This window comes from Jaculus jaculus, chromosome 2, assembly GCF_020740685.1.
Source record: "Jaculus jaculus isolate mJacJac1 chromosome 2, mJacJac1.mat.Y.cur, whole genome shotgun sequence".
In the NCBI taxonomy this organism is placed as follows: Eukaryota; Metazoa; Chordata; class Mammalia; order Rodentia; family Dipodidae; genus Jaculus; species Jaculus jaculus.
This window is the reverse complement of record NC_059103.1, coordinates 27,431,966-27,446,386: the sequence shown is the minus strand read 5'-3', so window position 1 is coordinate 27,446,386 and position 14,421 is coordinate 27,431,966. Positions and strand designations below refer to the sequence as shown.

At 44.3% G+C, this 14,421-nt stretch overlaps 1 protein-coding gene across 2 annotated transcripts in view; it reads left to right on the top strand.

Annotated features, from left to right (window-relative positions):
- The window catches only part of Lama1 (laminin subunit alpha 1), a 156,947-nt gene that overhangs the window by 85,786 nt on the left and 56,740 nt on the right, over positions 1 to 14,421 (top strand). For both annotated transcript variants that reach the window (XM_045143150.1, XM_004662598.2), the window contains exons 18-29: positions 154 to 240; positions 1,030 to 1,241; positions 3,081 to 3,187; positions 3,472 to 3,652; positions 4,250 to 4,386; positions 5,353 to 5,589; positions 6,678 to 6,821; positions 7,963 to 8,142; positions 9,342 to 9,527; positions 11,277 to 11,404; positions 12,321 to 12,441; positions 13,368 to 13,505. In XM_045143150.1, coding sequence (XP_044999085.1) covers positions 154 to 240; positions 1,030 to 1,241; positions 3,081 to 3,187; positions 3,472 to 3,652; positions 4,250 to 4,386; positions 5,353 to 5,589; positions 6,678 to 6,821; positions 7,963 to 8,142; positions 9,342 to 9,527; positions 11,277 to 11,404; positions 12,321 to 12,441; positions 13,368 to 13,505 — 1,858 coding nt within the window. The remainder of the gene's footprint in view (positions 1 to 153; positions 241 to 1,029; positions 1,242 to 3,080; positions 3,188 to 3,471; positions 3,653 to 4,249; positions 4,387 to 5,352; positions 5,590 to 6,677; positions 6,822 to 7,962; positions 8,143 to 9,341; positions 9,528 to 11,276; positions 11,405 to 12,320; positions 12,442 to 13,367; positions 13,506 to 14,421) is intronic.

Below are 14,421 nucleotides of genomic sequence, written 5' to 3'. Positions count from 1 at the left end.
TGCTCATGGGGAATGCTGTGTAGAGGAAGCTTTGGAATCTGGGCTGAGAGCCTGTTAAGTTTGTTAGAACAGGAGTAACTAGAAGGTAACCTATGCTAAATATTTAGAAATTTGGGCCATCTACTGGAAAATCACATTCATTTCTCTTGACAGTTTCAGTCCCACCTGCCACCTCACCAATGGAGACGAAATGGTCTGTGACCAGTGTGCCGTGGGCTACTCGGGAGCCTGGTGCGAGAGGTACTCTGCATTCCTCCAGTTTCACAAACCATCATTAATATTATTTTATAAGTTCAACAAAGATTTTATATTTTATTTTTAAATGTCTATATTTTCTAGTTTAATTGATGCATAATAACTGTACATATTCCATGGGTATGATGTGATAATTCAGTGTATATTTATACAATGTATTAGGATGGAGCTTTAAAAATTTGTGGTCTTGAACTCTTGGTGCATTATTCTTATTTTATAGGATCATAGAGAAATTCCAGCATAGTCACTAAAAATTCAATGTTAATATGTGCTGGCAATTGTGCGAGGTCAGTGCTCCGACTCCTGGTCTCATCTGAGGTCACATCAAGGAGTGTGGGAAGAGCGAGGCCTCTATGGTTACATTTGTCACACGTCTGAATTTCTGATTGTTCTGGCCACAGTGAGGGTGCTCAGTGGTTTGACTTAATATTGACCCTCTGACTCCTGATCTTGTCTCTTCCTATGCATGCATCTCAGCACTTGGGTCAGTCTATCTAGCTGGGTGACATCCTAAGAGTCTAGGGCTGGGTCTAAGTTGGCTCTGGAGATGCAGGCACAGCCCCTGATTTATGTCTCTTTTAGGTTCTGTTCCCATTGACATGATGGGTGGGGAAGATCTATGGTAGCCTGAATGGGGAGTCACATCCTTTCCAGCATCAATCTTACGGGGAAAACCCCTCCATCTGATCTATTAGCCATCTGGGGAGTCCCTGGATAGGGGTCATGTCTTTAATAATTGCATTTATTTGGTCATGTTTCCCATCTTGGATTCAGATGCGCAGACGGTTACTATGGAAACCCAACAGTACCCGGAGAAGTTTGTATACCATGTGACTGCAGTGGGAATGTGGATCCGTTTGAGGCTGGTCACTGTGACTCTGTCACTGGAGAATGCCTGAAGTGCTTGGGGAACACAGACGGTGCTCACTGTGAAAGGTGTGCCGATGGATTCTATGGGGATGCGGTGATTGCCAAAAATTGTACTGGTGAGTATATGGCCTGTGATGTCAGGGTCATTATGTCTTGACATATGACTCTCTCCATCCATCTACTTGCATGTGTCAAAAAGGGTTCAGCCCATGAGGAGACCTTACATAGAATGTTGTATCTCCTGTAGTTCAAACAGACTCAAGACCTAATTCCTCCCTTTCTACAGTGGCTTGCTGGGTTACTTACTATGTGTGAAGGTCAGAGACCTAGGAAGTGCATACTCATCCATTACATGATTGGGGATTTCTTTCCAGGTCTCACCTCTGCTCCCAGTATCTGAAATAAGGGAGGAGCAATGCTTAAAGCCATCACATTTGTGAGAGAGATTTTAAGGAATTATTGGAGGCAGATGAGACAGTAAAAGGTAGAATGGGGAAGGTGAGCCTGTAATCTCAAAATTGCCAAAGGGTGGTGGTAGCATGTCCCAGTGGTCCGCGCACGAACTGCCCGGCTGACCTGGGTAGCTTTGCTAACTTCTGTGTAGAGCCTTGAAATTCCGGATCTTGTGTAGCCACTCACTGATACAGTTGACGTTCATGTCTGAAATGACCTAACACTGGAATGTCACAGTGCAGCTTTCAGATTCCTTCTGTCCTTCCCTCCCTCAATCCAATCCTCCTTCCTTCAGCCCTCCCCTCCTGCCCCTTCCCCTTCTCTCCCTCCCCTCTCCCCTAGCCTCCTTGCTTCCCTCCCTTCCTTCCTCCTTCCTCTCCCCTTCCAACTCCCATCTCCTCCCTTTGCCTTCTTTCCTCTATCCCTTCCTTCCCTTCCTCATTCCTCCCTTTGTTTTGCTTCTTTCTTTGTTTTTTCCCTCCCTCCCTCCTTGCTTTCCTTTTCCTTCCCCTCACTCTCTTTCCCTTTCCTCCCCTTCCTCCCTCCCTCCCTTCCTCCCTTTCTTCCTTCCTTCCTTCCCTCTCAGAGTCTTAAGAAAGGAGTGAATAAATGAAAATGAAAATTATGCATTTTGATAACTTCCTCTAGATGTTGGTCTTACCATGACATTACAGCTTAGGAACATAAGAGGGCACCAATGATACAGAAAAAGATATAGGCACACATTAGCTGACTGAATTTTTTTTTTTTATAGCTCCGGGCTTATTAACCTGATAATAAGCAATATGGCTATCTTAATTGAGAGTATATAGAGAGATCAGTGGATTGAATTCTATAGAAAGATCTAGTAAGACGAGGACTGAAATCTGCTCACTGAATTGGGGACGTGGGGCGTTCCGACAGACCTTGGGAAAAGATGCTTTAGCAGATAAGAGTCCAAGAGGACATAGTTGAGGTGGATGCACATGCTCAGTGAGGAGGAGGGAGGAAGGGACGGTAGGGTCTCTGGGGAAATGTCCCCTCAGAGGCACAGGTAAGGGCATGTCTGTAGGTGTGTGAGTGTCTTCTTAGGAGGAGTGCAGGTAAGTAGGGTTGTGTGTGCTTAGGAATCAGCGGTCCTGCGCACAATCCAACTCTGGGATGTGGGTGCAAGTCCCTGGAGGGCAGCAGAGCGGGGGGCCTACAGGGTTCATTTCCGAGGGGTTCCTGTAAAGCTGCAGCTTACACAGCAGTACTAGCTGGGAGTTAAGTATTTAAACACGTAAATGTGTGGTGGACATTTTACATTCAAACCACCGTATCCTCTCTCTGGCCACCAAGCCTCCCATGCTCAGGGCTACCAGGCATGCTACTGTGATTTATAGACTGACTAAGCTTTCCTTTTGTTGTGAATTGTACTCTGTGTTTAAAACCTTTCCTTATGACATTGAAAGGGCCTTACTGTAACCATCCTCATCCTCAGAAATAACCATTACTCTGCCTTGTGTGTATGTGCATATTAGCTTGTGACTGTCATGAAAATGGCTCCCTTTCGGATTTGTGCCATCTTGAGACGGGGTTCTGTGACTGCAAACCCTACGTGACTGGACAGCAGTGTGACCGGTGCCTGGTAAGATGCTGACTGGTCATTGACTAGAATTAAAGTGTTTCCACTGAGGGGTAATCGGCAATTAGCTGGGTTCAAAGAAACTTGAATGCATGCCTGTAGATGAAAACTGACTCTCCAGGCACAGCTGGTGTAGGCTAGGTCCCCCATCTACAGAGCATGTATTTAGTGTGCAAGTCAATGTGCCATGAACAACTCATGATTATGTGGAACGTTTTGTGTGAGACCTGGAAGGCGTCCTAGTGTGGAGTTTACTAACTCTTTGTTCTTCCCATCTTGTCACATAGCCTGACTATTACGGATTGGACTCAGGCCTTGGCTGCAAACCTTGTAACTGCAGCCCAGCAGGCTCCATGTCAGATGAATGCACAGATGATGGCCAATGTTACTGCATACCAGGGGTCACCGGGAAAAAGTGTGACAGGTGTTCACACGGCTTCTATGCATACCAGGATGGTGGCTGCACACGTAAGCTCTGGGACTCCTTGTCTGTTCCTTGCCGGACTATCCCAGCACCTTCCCGAACTTCAGACTAACTTTCAGGAAGTTCTGTTCCTTTCTTGCATTTTTATCAGGCTTCATACCTGTTTCCTCTTTCCATTCTCTTTCAGGGAACAAGCAAACACTTTTGTCATCTCTCTGCCACCTACTAACTAGGAGTTTTGGCTAATCATTAGCTGCACTTAGTTGCCTCATCTAGAAAGGAAGTGGATTACAATCTCCACCAAGTGGTTATTGTAGGGGTTCAGAATCATATCCTTAACATGACAGTTGGCACATAATAAATCCTCCCTCTGCTCTTCCCACTACCAGTGCATTTTCTAATTCTTTCTCCATTGCTCCCATGGTCTGATTACCTCTCTGCTAGAAACATCTCTAACATGGAGGAGTAAAAATCTCTGTGAGACGTAGATGGATCATGGGGTTGTGAGGTCTCTTTCAATAATGGCTCTGAGTTTATTAGAAGAGAGATGGTTTATATTAATGATCTTCATTTCAGTCACACAGGCCACCATGTGCAGTGATGTTTGTTTGCTTATTTATGGTTTTTTTTTGTTGTTTTAGCCTGCAACTGTGCTCATACTCAGAACAACTGTGACCCCAAATCTGGAGAATGCCTCTGCCCTCCCCACACTAAGGGTCTGAAGTGTGAGGAATGTGTGGAGGATTATTGGGGCCGGGATCTGGAGCAGGGCTGCCAGGTGGGTTCAGCTTGACCCAGTGGCTGTCACCTGTATTCTCGGCTATACAGGTGGTGACTGAGGCCGGGGGACAGCTTGATTTTAGGCCAGCCTAAGCAGCATGATTAGATCCCACTTGTAAATCAATCAACGGATACACTCAGCACAGATTACAGGAGTAAAAGTGGAACATTGAGCAACTTTCACAATTCTTTTGGGTTTCCTTCAGAAACCTAGTTTGTGAAATTGATGGTTGGGGAAAAAAAAAATTTCAACTGTTTAGCTAGGTCTATCTGCTAGTTTCCAACATAGATGTGTAAATCATTTCATTGACAGATCAAGTCCAGCGTTCTTATGGTTTGTGTTTTGAAACCATGTGAAAAAAAAATACTTGAACTCTAAAATAATGTCACTGAGCTGGACTGCTTAGCTTCGGTTTCAGTTCATAGTTTGGGCACGGCGTGTCCGTGCTGCTAGGACGTGCTGACGTCCTGCCGTGCAGTCCCGGAATCTTGCTAGCACATGGTGGAATAGTGACACGTAGTAATAGTGATTGAGTGAGTGAGTTAGAGAGAAGAGAGAGAAAGAGAAGGAGACAGAGGTCAACCCATTTGTGCCATTTCCCCACACTTAGTGCTTTTCTGGGGTCTGAGCGTGTGCACTAGTGGGGTATAAATAGTGCCTTTTTTTTTGATGCAAGCCCAGGAGATTGGACATTTTTTTATGTGAGGGTGAAACAGAGAAAGAGAGAAAATTGGTACACCAGGGCCTTAGCCACTGAAATCAAACTCCAGATGCTTGTGCCGCCTTGTGCACATGCATGCCCCTTTCATGCTCAGGTCACTTTATGTGTCTGGCTCCTGTGGGACCTACAGAGATGAACATGAGTCCTTAGGCTTGGCAGGCAAGCTCCTTAACTGCTAAGCCATCTCTCCGGCCAGAGATGCTGCCTTTTTATTCAGTTAGTTTTATTTTTATCTCTCTCAGGCCTGCAACTGTAGCCACGAGGGTTCCGTGAGTCCCCGGTGTGACGCGCTGACCGGCCAGTGCCAGTGCAAGGCTGGATTTGGTGGGCGGAACTGCGATCAGTGCTCTCTGGGTTACAGAGGCTTTCCCGACTGTGTTCCCTGCAACTGTGACCAAAGGGGGACGAAAGAGGACACTTGTGACCTGGAGCAGGGTCTCTGCAGCTGTTCTGAAAAAACTGGCACCTGTTCTTGCAAGGTATCTGTATCTGATCTTTCAGCTCCTTCCATGCTCCTCTGGACAGCTGAGTGTTCTAAAAAGCAACGACATTTTCAGCCCTTTCTATAAGCATTTCACACTCCTGTGTCTGACTTTAAAGTGCCTGTATCTTCTTAAATGATGGGACACTCTTAAAATGGAATTTTTACCACACATTACCAGTATCAGGCACGAGACTTCTTCGAACAGTGTTGCATCCTGGCATGTGTTCCAGTGGACCGAGTAGCCAGACTGAAAAGAAAGTTAAAGTATATAACAGGGTTTTGGGGAAATTTATGATTTTTTTTTTTTTTGAGGTAGGGTCTCACTCTAGGCCAGACTGATCTGTAATTTACTATGTATTCTCAGGGTGGCCTCGTTGATCCTCCTACTTCTGCCTCCCGAGTGCTGGGATCAAAGGTGTGCGCCACCATGCCTGGCATGATTTTTATAACTAATGAAATAATTATGTTCTTGGCCAGGCTGTTAGGTACTGGTCAAGTAAAGGGGACTCATGTTCATTCTTTCCCCAGGAGTAAGAGTTTGATGTCATTTTTAACTCTCCTATGTGTCCACTGGTTTTCCCAATAAGCTGTGCTCATAGGTCATTGTCACCTTCTCTGCTCCTTGCAGCAAGGTCAGTGAAGTAACTAGAGGCCAATGGGTAAGCAAGGATGGGAAAAGACAAAAGGTTAGGTCACATGAACACTGTGACCTGGAAGCATCAGTGGTTCTATGTCTTGGCTTTCCTCACCATGTGACATCAGTCTTCATTCCAGGCAGAAAGGCAGGGACCTGGTTTAGCAATCCCCTTCTTGGGGGATAGAGTGGGTTCTCCCACCTGACAGGCCTCAGGATAACCTCGGATATGCAGGCAGATACTACAGCTAAAGAGTTCTGAAGTAATTCTTTTAATCAGTCATCTGCGGATACTTCTGATTCTTTGGAAGAATCAGTGCTCACAGAGAGATTCGTTAGAGACTTGACCTCAGGAAACAGTTGGCTTGGTATGTGGATCGAAAATTACTGGGGAGTTTTATTCTCTGTGTGTACAGAAATAACATCTCCTTTTTCTATCTCCTCTGCAGGAGAATGTCACTGGTGTCCAGTGCAGCTCGTGCCGGGCTGGCACCTTCGCCCTGCGTGCAGACAACCCCCTGGGCTGCAGCCCCTGCTTCTGCTTCGGGCTGTCCCAGCAGTGCTCAGAGCTGGAGGGTTATGTGAGGACCCCAGTAAGTTACACACACACGATACAAATGTTCAGTTCACCTCTCATCCTTAGGAGTTGAGTGGGGATAGGAGGAAAGACAAGATTTACACTCTAGTTCTGTTCTGACGGCATGAGGAAACCTAGGTTAGGACATGAGTACTTGATTAGTGCATGAGCAGAGCCCCACTTCTGCTGTCCAGGGGACTTGATGGGGCTGGAATTGAAAGCTTTCTATGCTGGGCTTCAGCTGAGCTGTCAAAGGATTTCCTTGGAGAGAAGAAAAAACTGCAACGTCTCAATAATGTTCTTTGTATGATGGACCGTGGCTACTGCTGTGTGATAACAATACTTTGATCCTAGTGCGGTAAGTGACAGGGTTAGTTTTAGTCCAGATGTGTAATGTTAAGGAAATGTCCTTACTATCCCTGCTTTAATCATGAAGGTATTTTATATGAGAAACAGTGGAGGAATCTGACAGATCAAATGTTGATGCTTCATGCATTTTGGGCTGGAGAGATGGCTTAGAGGTTAAGCTCTTGCCTGTGAAGCCTAAGGACCCCAGTTCAAGGCTTAATTCCTCAGGACCCATGTTACCCAGATGCACAAGAGGGCACACATGTCTGGAGTTTGTCTGCAGTGGCTGGAGGCCCTGGTGCGCTCTCTGTCTCTCTCTGTCTCTCTCTCTGTCTCTTTCTCTCTGTCGCTCTCAAATAAGTAAATAAAAAATAAACAAAAAAAATAAAATAAATAAATACTTATTTGGGAACTTTAATATATAAACACTGAATTTGGCCTTGCTCCCAAATCATTACCCATACCACTGAGGACCCTTGTCTTTCCAGATAGTCCTTCCTCTGTTTTTTATTTGTCTCATTCCTTTGTCCTCTTGCATGCTCTGTGTCAAAATGTTGACAGGCTCAGAACAGTGCAGGTCTCGGTATTTATGGTGAGGCCATGAATGCTTCAGTTCATTCCCATTGGAAGGACAGTGGCTCACAGTATGTGTTTCCCACCCAGTGACTCTTACATTCTTTCCTCCCCCTTTTCTGCAGTGTTTCCTGAGCCTTCAGGGTGGGGGGGGGATTTTAGAAACCTCCTTTAGTGTGGGGCTCTGGGCAGCCTTCTGTTCATCTGCAGCATGTCTTGCTCCTTCCCATGACTAGGTGACACTGGCCTCTGCCCAGCCTGTGCTGCGCGCGGTTTCACTGAGCAACCTGAAGGGCACGGTTGAAGGCGTGCATTTCCAAGCACCTGATATCTTACTGGACGCGGAGGCCATTCAGAAGCATGTGCAAGAAGAACCGTTTTACTGGCGGCTGCCAGAGCAGTTCCAGGGAGACCAGGTAGGCACACACTGGTCTGGAGCCAGCTCCCATTAGCAGGAGGTCGTGAATATTGTTTAAAATCATTGGTCTGCTCATGCCGACCCATCATTAGAAGACATGGTTATTAAATGCCTCTTCTCAGTGGGGGTGGAGATAGTCCACATTTAGAAAAATCCCAGCAAATGTATGAGTCTTCAAAATACTTTCATTAATTTCTAAAGTCTTTTATAATTTAAAGCGTGCTATTTCTCTCCTCTCCTGTCTTTAGTCTAACTCTCTCCCTAACTGAGCTACTTTGACACTCTGCTATTCCTCTCCTTTTTAAAGCAGCCTTTCAACAGGTGTATATGCTAGCTATCAATTATCAGCTTGATATAACCCACCCTTTGGTGGGTGCCAAGTATGCCTGGAAAACCCTTTCTAAAAAGTACCAGACACTTGGGGCGGAGGACCTTCTGTGCAAAGTTATAAAAGGCCTGTTTTCTTCTTTGTTTATTAGATAAACACCAGAGTCTATGTGTGATTCATCCTGATCTTTATAGTGTACTATTTTATATTTTTTTAATTTTTAAAATGTATTTGTGTGTGTGTGTGTGTATTATGGGGGAACGTGTGCCATGATGTGCATGTGGAGGCCAGAGGAAAATCTCAAAGTGTCTGTGCTCCACCTTCTGAGACGGTCTCTGGCTGTAGCAACCACAAGCATAGGATTGATCTGGCATTCCATGGGTGACAGGGAATTAAATCCTGGGGCCAGAAGACTTTGCAAGTGTTTGTACCCACTCAGCCATCTCCCTAGCCCCTGTTGTTTTGTTTGGTTTGGTTTTTCAGACAGAGTCTTGCTATATTAGGCAGGCTGGCCTCAAACTTTCAGTCTTGCTGAGTGCCAGAATCACCAGCCTGCATCACCACCCCGGGATCGTTCTAATCTAAAATTGGCAAATATGCCTCCCTCGCTCCTATACACCACTTTCACTTGTTAAGTCAAAGGAGCTTGAAAATACTTAGAACCAGGACTGCAGTAAATTCTGCTAGAGCTCAACTCATTGAGAAGAAAAGCTTCGGTCAATCTACTAAAATATAACAGCAGAATTAGAAGAAAACAAATTCTAGACAATGTGTTTCACCCATCTGATGTAATTTGACATATTGTTTTTTCGTGTAGGAATAAGCTTACAATTAACGATTTTTAAACCAAGAGTTTTTTTCTCCGTTAGCTCCTAGCCTATGGTGGCAAACTACGGTACAGTCTGGCCTACTATTCTACTGATGGCGTCGGCAGCTCCAATTATGAGCCTCAAGTTCTCATCAAAGGGGGTCGGACCAGGAAGCAAGTCATTTACATGGATGCACCAGCACCAGAGAATGGAGTGAGAGAGGACCGAGAAGTAGGAATGAAAGAGGTAATGATGGGTCCTTTTCCTATACGTTCCCTAGGGATGTGAACCTGGCCATCAGTCTATCAAAGACGTGAAGCTATTACAAAGATGGCGAGGAGCCCATGGGATCTCACTTCCAGTGGGTTTACCAAACCTTCTAAAGACTATTTGCGTGGCATGTCCATAAGAAAGACACACAGTAGTCTTCCCTTCTCCCTAGCTTTGTTTTCCAAAGTTTCGGTTACTTAGCCAATCAAGGCCCAAATCTGCTAAATGGAAAATTCCAGAAAAAAATAAAAAAAGCACAACTCATAAGCTTAAGATTGCATGCTGTTCTAGTAGCGGGATAAAACTTCACACTATTCTGCTCAGTCCTGCCAAGGTTGTGACTCATCCTTTTGTCCTGGGTGTCCACCTTTTATGTGCTACCTCTCCTGTCTGGTAGTCACTTAGTAGCTGTCGAAGTTATCAGGTCAGCTGTCACACTGACACTTTATTTCTGTTCAAGTTACGAGTGTGTGTGTGTGATGTGGTATAGGAATGTGTGTGTGTGTGTGTGTGTGTGTGTGTGTGATATGAACCCTTCTAGTACTCCACATAATCACCTATAGAGGCCAGCGCAGAACGTCCGGTGTCACACTTCATGGCTCTTTCACCCTTCTTACTTGAGCCAGAGTCTCTTACTGATAATGGAGCTCACTGTTTTTCATAAGCCAGGCAGTTCCCTGGTCTCTGCTTCCCTGTGTAGTTCTGGGCTTACAGGCAGGTGTGACCACACCCAGCTGTTTAGGGAGGCTCTGGAGATTTAAACATGGGTGGTTCCAGACCGCCTCAGGCCCTCATGCTTGCGCAGAAAACGCACTTAACTGCCAAGTCACCTCTCCAACCCAAGTTACACTTTTATAATGATGAATAATGGCCCTAAAGCACAGGACTAGTGATGCTAACAGTCTATCTATCTATCTATCTATCTATCTATCTATCTATCTATCTATCTATCTATCTATTTTGAGAGAGAGAAATAGGGAGAGATAGAAAGGGGAGAGGGGAAATGGCCACTCCAGGGCCTCTAGCCATTGCAAGTGAACTCCAGATACACATGCCACCCCTTGCAACTGGCTTACATGGGTATGGGGGAAATTGAACCTGGGTCCTTATACTTAGTGGGCAAGTGACTTAACTGCTAAGCCATCTCTCCAACCTGCTAACAGTTTTGTTACAGAATATTATTATATTTTATTAGCTACTTCTGTTACTAATGTGCCTAATTTATAAATTAAACTATGCCATAGGTGTGTCTCAATAGGAGCAAATACAGACTTCTAGGGCTTAACACTCTCTGAGGTTTCAAACATCCTCTGGCTCTTGCAACATATGGATGCTTGGCTAAGTGGGGATACTGGGTTGGTCTCATTTTAATATGGTAGCAGTCACGTCTTAAATTGGGCACTGGCCTCTCCCTGCACATGGAAATATGAGGACGCATAAGCCTTTAGACCTGCTGAAATGTGGGAGACAGCTCTTCATCACCAAGTGCTTGCTGCCTGGCTGGCACCGACTTAGGCAGTGTACCTCTCCTGATGGATGGGATTGACACTGCGTCGTCATCCCTGGTGGGGTGATAGCAAACCTTTCTCAGTGAAACTTAATGGTGCCCAGAACAGGGTTGATCTTTGAAAACATATATGAAATGCTCCTTTTCTCAGTAAGTAAGGTCGTATACCTGTGAGAATTTGTGCTGTGAACTTAATTAGATGTATTTCTCATTGACAGAATTTTTGGAAATATTTTAACTCTGTTTCTGAAAAACACGTGACACACTCAGATTTTATGTCCATTCTGAGCAACATTGAGTACATCCTCATCAAGGCATCATATGGTCAAGGATTACAACAAAGCAGGTACTTGGAAGTTTCTGGAACTTTGAATGTTTTCCTTACCTAACAAAGACTGAGAGTCCTATTCCCTCACTCCTATTAGCACATCTGTATTATATTATGCTATGATATAATATGTATTAGACAATTTATTATATTGTTCCTTATCCAAACTTTGTGAAATATTAATGTCTGTGTTTTTCTTGTGTTTTTGTTTTTGTTTTTGTTTTGCTGTTGCTGTGACCAAAACAAGTGAGAGAAAGAGTTTAAAAGAATGAAACGTTTGGTTGGGCTCGCAGTTTCAGAAGTTTCAGTCAGGTTATGACAGTACCATTGCTTTTGGGCATGTAATGAGACAGGAAAGCTTTTCCCCCATGACAGGTGGAATATGGAGAGTATCTGAGCCAGGGAGTGGGAATGAATTATCCCTTTCAAGTCTTGCTGCTAAGAACCTTTTTCTCCCAACTTGGCCTAGAGTACCATCAGCTGAGCATCAAGCTCTTAGCACATGAGTCTTTGGAGGCATTCCAACCCCAGCTATGACAAAATAATTATGGAATGAAATGCGTGAATAGCAAATTATCCACCTGTGTGACTGTAAAATGAGTCCATCAAGGTGGAATCTTAGATGAATATTAAAATAAAAAGCTATTTTTTCTGCTGTTGAAAGATACAATGTTCATTGAATAGTTAGCCCATAAATACAAAAAGTCTTGGGCAAGCCAGATGCATCTTCTATAATATTACCTTTAAGCTCTACATTGTTGGTTTTGGATGTTTCCTCTGTAACCTCATAATAATGCATACTGATACATTTGGTTGGTAATCATCAGTGGGAACTGCTCCAAACTAGGAGACAACCTCTGGTTTAACATGAATGCAAATGCTATATCTCACCTGCAATGTTTCTTCTACTTCTTTTTACACAATGGCTGCACAGAATCTCAAATATTTCCATGGAGGTGGGCAGGAAGGCTGCAGCGCTGCCCCCCAAGGGAGAGTCAGCATCCCTCTTAGAGCACTGTGTGTGCCCTGACGGAACGACTGGATTCTCTTGTCAGGTAGGGAGATACCAGTTCAAATCTGTTTCCTGGTTTCAAAGTTGAAATGGGATTGTTTACAGCAGGCCAGAGTGAGAAGCAGAACACATGTGTATCTCTGATGTCATTTCATATTGCTTTGTTAAGTGTATTTCTTTTATTTATTTATATGAGTTGGGAGAAAGAGGCAGAGAGAGAGAGAGAAAGAATGGGTACGATGGAATCACCAGCCACCACAAATGAACTCCAGACACATGTGCCACCTTGTTCATCTGGCTTATGTGGGTACTGGGGAATCCAACATGGGTCCTTGGGCTTTGTGTGCAGTTTTCTTAACTGCTAAGCCATCTCTCAGCCGTTGTATTGCTTTTTGAAGTAAAAGAAAATTAAATTTTGTTTGAGTATACACAGAGTCCGGTTTATCATCTTTAGCAGTTTTTTGGTATGGAGAGGTCAGGAGTGGCAAGTGCTGTCACCTTTTTCTGGTTGTCAAGCCAGTCACCAGAACAATGACCTTCTTGACAAACAAGCTACGCATGTGGCATCCTGGTGGCCCGCTGTGACCATATAGTGGTTAGTACTCTGAAGTTTAACCACTCTAGGGTTTAACCACTCTAGGTTCCTCATATGAGTGGAATCATACAGCATTTCTCCCTTGGTCACGAGCTTTTGCTCTTAGCATGATGTCCTCAGAGTTCATTTAAGACAGGGTTTCATTATGTAGTACAGGCATGCCTGAAACTCATGGCAATCCTTCTACCATTAGCTTCCCAAGTACTGGGATTACAAGCATGGACCATGCCTGGCTCATGGCACTTTTGATTTGCATTTCCCTCATGATAGTGACATTGATTGTCTCATGCACTTGTTCCCACTTGTATGACTTCACTGGAGAAGTTCATTTCTAATCATATTGTTCATTTTCTGTCCCCTTTGTATCCTTTCAGGACTGTGCCCCTGGGTACCACAGAGGGAAGCTCCAGGAAGTTGGTGGCAGGAAACCCCATCCTCTGCTTGCTCCTTGTGTCCCCTGCAGTTGCAACAACCACAGTGATGCCTGTGACCCCAACACCGGGAAGTGTCTGGTAAGCTTGCTCTTCTTGGCCCAGGTTTAGAATCATTGTGAGCACTGAGTGCGTCAATGTCTGCTCTGTCATCCTACAACTTCCTTGATTTAACGAGAGGATAAATTTACCTAATAAAAATATGTTTCCTGTAGGAAGGAGTGAGTTATAATTAGCTGCAAAGGTCCCCTGGTTCATTTTGGGGAAAGGTCACATACATAGTGAAAGAAGTTGATCCATTCTTTTGTGCTTCACCTATTCTTGGTGCAGCTAACTATTTTAAATCAATTAGGTATTCCTCAGACATTGAATTATTACCCTGCCTTTCCATGACCAAGTCTATCTGAACTGTAAGATCACCATCTAATCCATTGATTTATAACATTGAAATAACATACTCTACTGCATGAAAGGTAAACTTACACCAGGACAAAAGAATCTCAGTAGGGCAAAGGATTTCTGATAGCCATTAAACTTCAGGAGGAGTGATTTTCCAGATAGAACTGAATGCTTCCTGGAACCTATAAGAGGCCTCACTCGGACCTGTTTGTTGACTTTTATAGTACAGAGCAATGGCTATGCACCATGCTTGAGCACTGACCCAGATCCTAAATTTAGTCTGCTCTGTTGCAATTCACTTTGGTTCAGCCTTTCCTTACTTTTCCAGATCTGTATTCTGTTTGTGTCCAGTTATTTCTTCGTGCTAAGTTCTTTTTCTTTTCTTTTCTTTTCTTTTTTTTTGCCAATTGTTGTAACCAAAACCCATTTTGAAACAGCAAATAGTGTCTTGAGTATGGAATTTGGGGTTTGCAGTGATTCTTCGATTCTTGTCAGCATCCCTTCACATCTTAAATCTGTTCAACACCCTCCAGGCCAAGTGGGTTACTAGTATACATTTACAAACTTCCAATGATGGGGAGGGAGCTCACTCCCAAAG